The sequence below is a fragment of the Lipophrys pholis genome, assembly GCF_963383615.2.
Source record: "Lipophrys pholis genome assembly, chromosome: 8".
In the NCBI taxonomy this organism is placed as follows: domain Eukaryota; kingdom Metazoa; phylum Chordata; class Actinopteri; order Blenniiformes; family Blenniidae; genus Lipophrys; species Lipophrys pholis.
The window spans coordinates 17546320-17549797 of NC_137630.1; the positions used below are offsets into that span (position 1 = coordinate 17546320).

At 40.9% G+C, this 3478-nt stretch overlaps 1 protein-coding gene across 1 annotated transcript in view; it reads right to left on the reverse strand.

Moving 5' to 3' along the window:
* The window catches only part of itih6 (inter-alpha-trypsin inhibitor heavy chain family member 6), an 18960-nt gene extending 16000 nt beyond the window's left edge, over positions 1-2960 (reverse strand). The window contains exons 1-3 of the mRNA XM_080470304.1: positions 2790-2960; positions 2066-2101; positions 346-500 (exon numbers count right to left, since the gene is read on the reverse strand). Coding sequence (XP_080326430.1) covers positions 346-500; positions 2066-2101; positions 2790-2894 — 296 coding nt within the window. The 5' untranslated portion in view covers positions 2895-2960. The remainder of the gene's footprint in view (positions 1-345; positions 501-2065; positions 2102-2789) is intronic.
* Positions 2961-3478: the final 518 nt, after the last annotated feature.

A 3478-nucleotide genomic window follows, 5' to 3' on the forward strand; every position in this document is an offset into this window, starting at 1 on the left:
TGCCCAAACCTGTTACTGATAATTGAAGGGAAGAAGTTGAAAATGAAACACTCCTGCCTTCAGTGGACGTTGCATTCATTTACTGCAGACTCTAAACTCAGCCGTAACCAACCCGTTCCTTGCCATAACATTAGGTTTTTACCTGAGGATTTAATAGTTTTCTTAATTTCTTTGTTTCTCCCAAGAGTACATTTTACTGTTTGGAAAATAAATGTAAAGACAGAATTGTTCAGTGATCTTGGGTGTTTTGAAAGGCGTTGAAAATAATATTATTATTATTATATACTAAATAAAATCTTACGTGAAGTAAAATACCTGCATAATTGATAAAACTATCTGACTCACATGGTGAAGTTGGAGATGAATGCAGAAGAGGGCAGATCCACCTCAAAAGCAGCTTCCTTGATGATGGGGAGCTGGTTCCACACTGAACTCTGGACTGTGGTGACAGCATAGCGTGACACCACTGAACACTTCACATGGTAGTCTGTCACTTTCAGCTGGTGACACAACACACAGTAAATATGAGTTGAGAAAGAAAACCACAGGTTTAATTACACAGCAGCACAGCGCATGATTTTGAAGGACTAAGGTTGCCTTGGCGGGCAGCTTTACCACCAGAATGAATCTTATTAGGCCCAGGCGCCACATTTACAGCAAGGTGACGGCACTAATCCGATCAGACAACCCTGGATGCCAACTTGAACCTGGTGCGCCACACTGAGACGGAGGCAAAACAAATCATAAACCTCACACATTCGTTTTTACCCCCCCAACCCCCCCACCCCCCACCCCACCCCCAACATTGTGGTTTTTTTCCCCCTGCAAGGCCTTGACAAGTTAAGGAAACAACGCAAAGCAGCATCCCGCTGGGTGTCCGAGCCCTCCTCTTGTTTACTCCAGGCCCGCTGGCGCCTGCTGAGACCAATTTGGCCAGGGCTGGCCGCATTACTGCAGGACCAGGCGACAGGCAGGAGGAAGAGAGCCACATCAGGCCTCTGGCTCGCTGGTATTTAGGAAAACTGCGGTTTGAGCTGTACAGACAGAATTACTGTATGTTCCCGTGGAATGGCTTCACAGTTAACACTGAAACCAACCACAGTGGAGCTACTGAGGGTATCTTATGAGGCAGTAAAGGTTGTTTCCCATCCATGAAGCCTGTTATCTTTTTATAGGTTGAGCAGAATAAATTAAAACCAGAAAGCTTGAAGGGTTCACAGTTATTATTGTAGGTGCAGGGATTCTGCACTCATGATCCAACATGCTAATGAGGTAGAAAGTAAAGTTTTGTATCAGATTTTTCAAATATCTATACTTTGCATGAGTATTTTTTTCAGGCAACTTTTGGCCTTTAGTTCCAACTCTGAGATACTGTGAGAAAGAAAAACACAGTCATGGAGACCAAAGCTGCAGGAATTGACTAAATTAAAAGTGATCAAGTTCCAACAACAGTGGTAGGAGGTCACCACTTCCTGTATTTGTCTCAGAAAAAGAAAATAAATAAAATACAGTCAGATTATTTCCTGATTTGTTTATTAAGAAAAAAATAACATCTAACTCAGAAGGACGATACAAACTGAATCAATACGATGTCCTGGTGTGTCCATGCTGACGAGCAGTATTACAAAAATAGTTAGAATGTGCATTAACAAGTATGTACATATGATACCCCATCAAAAAAGGTTGAAGATGGCTTAAAAAAGTTAAAATCTCTTTTCTACTTCAAAGTTACATTTAGAAACCTGTACTTTTAGTTGAAGTGGTACACAAGTTTGTGTACTTCTAGTTAAAAACTTGAACTTTGAAGAGAATTGTCTCAGATCTGATAAGAACTGTTTAATATGCCTCGATTATGGAATCGATAGATCAAATATATCAGTATGCCCTGCCCTCTCTGCATATATCTGCAATAAATGATGGATAACCTGGAGCAGGCTGCTTACCTGTTTACTAGAAGTGCTTGGCAATTTGTACCCTGGCAATGCCGGGGCTAAATAGTCATTTTGTACCTCAGTAGCAACCATTTCATAGCCAGCATTCACACAGTATTGATGCCGAAACTCACCACCGGTTTTGTTGGCTTGCTTTGTCGTTTCATTCTCTAGAAAAGAAATGACACATGGAGTCAAAGCAACACAGAGAGACTTCTATGAAATGTGTGTTAAAAAAAAAGGTTCTTTTAAAGGATTCTATCTTTTATTCAACTAAATAGTTTTCCTAGAATGACTTCTTTTTTGATGCAATCCCCACAATCCACACATCTTGCCCATGTGAGGCCAGGGTCAAGATTTTAGTGACAAAATAGTCTGAATCAAAGCCATTCATGAATGGAAGGGAAGTGGAACTGGAAATAAATGCTCTCACTGTACACAGGGCAGGCCAGGGGTTTGCACGGTTTGGTCTCCAATGTTAATTCTGCACACAAGTCATTGCTGTGTCAATACATTACCAAATAATCCAAGCACTGGTGGGGGGATTCAAAATAAGTACATTTTTAACCACTCAGAGAGATTAATTTTATTTCATTTAAAGAAATGTGACCTTAAACTGCATTTGTTTAACCTGTTTGGGGCGTTGCATTGGTTAGAAATGCAAGATTATTTAAGATATTTAAAACATTTTACAAATAATGTTAATAAGAGACGTAAATTAGGTAAATATGTTTGTGTGTGTTTGATAAGTTATTTTTTTCTTTATGTATGTTTTAAAGGCTAGTAGGTCCACGCTCGTCTTGTGGGCGTGCTTACGAAATTTGCATAAAATGTGTGATTAAAGAAAAACAAACTTACCTGTAAATGAATATCTGTGCCGAGATGTGCCTCATAGTCCGCTGATAATCCTTCTTGCACATACAAACAGAAGAAAACTAAAAAGCACCGGATGTTTAAAAACATTGTGTTGACTGTATTTTAAATGACAGGGCTTCAGAAAGGAGAAGGTGCAGTGGTCTGTCGGTGACTGGAGCAGGAAACGCGCAACGCTCACATTTTACGCACGTTGTGTTTTTGTAAAAAAAAAAATGAGGCAGGCAATTTCTCCCCCTCCCTCAGCCCTGCTCACTCCAAACCTGCCCTGGTAAACCCTGCAAGCCGTGCTGTGATAGGAGGTCAATGTCTATGATGGGCCAAAAAACAACTTAGACTAAGGCAGAAAAGTCTCGTTCGGCTGCAGAAAGGAGCGCCCAGCTTGTTGTCACGCACGCTGGAAACTTCGCACACTGCTGCCACCGAGGTGTACCACAAACTGAAACGGGGGATTATTAACCCCTGCACGACTATTTGGAGGGGAAATACCTCCACCTCCACCTCCTTCTCTGCGACGTAAGAAAAACACATACACACACACACAAAAAACAGGAGCTTAAAAATCCCAAATTACTCCCAAATGTTTCTGAAAAAAGAAAAAAGTGGGTTTTCCTTGATGGCTTTTAACACAAAGAACCATTATTGTCTGAATAAACTGATGGCATCAGGCTGCA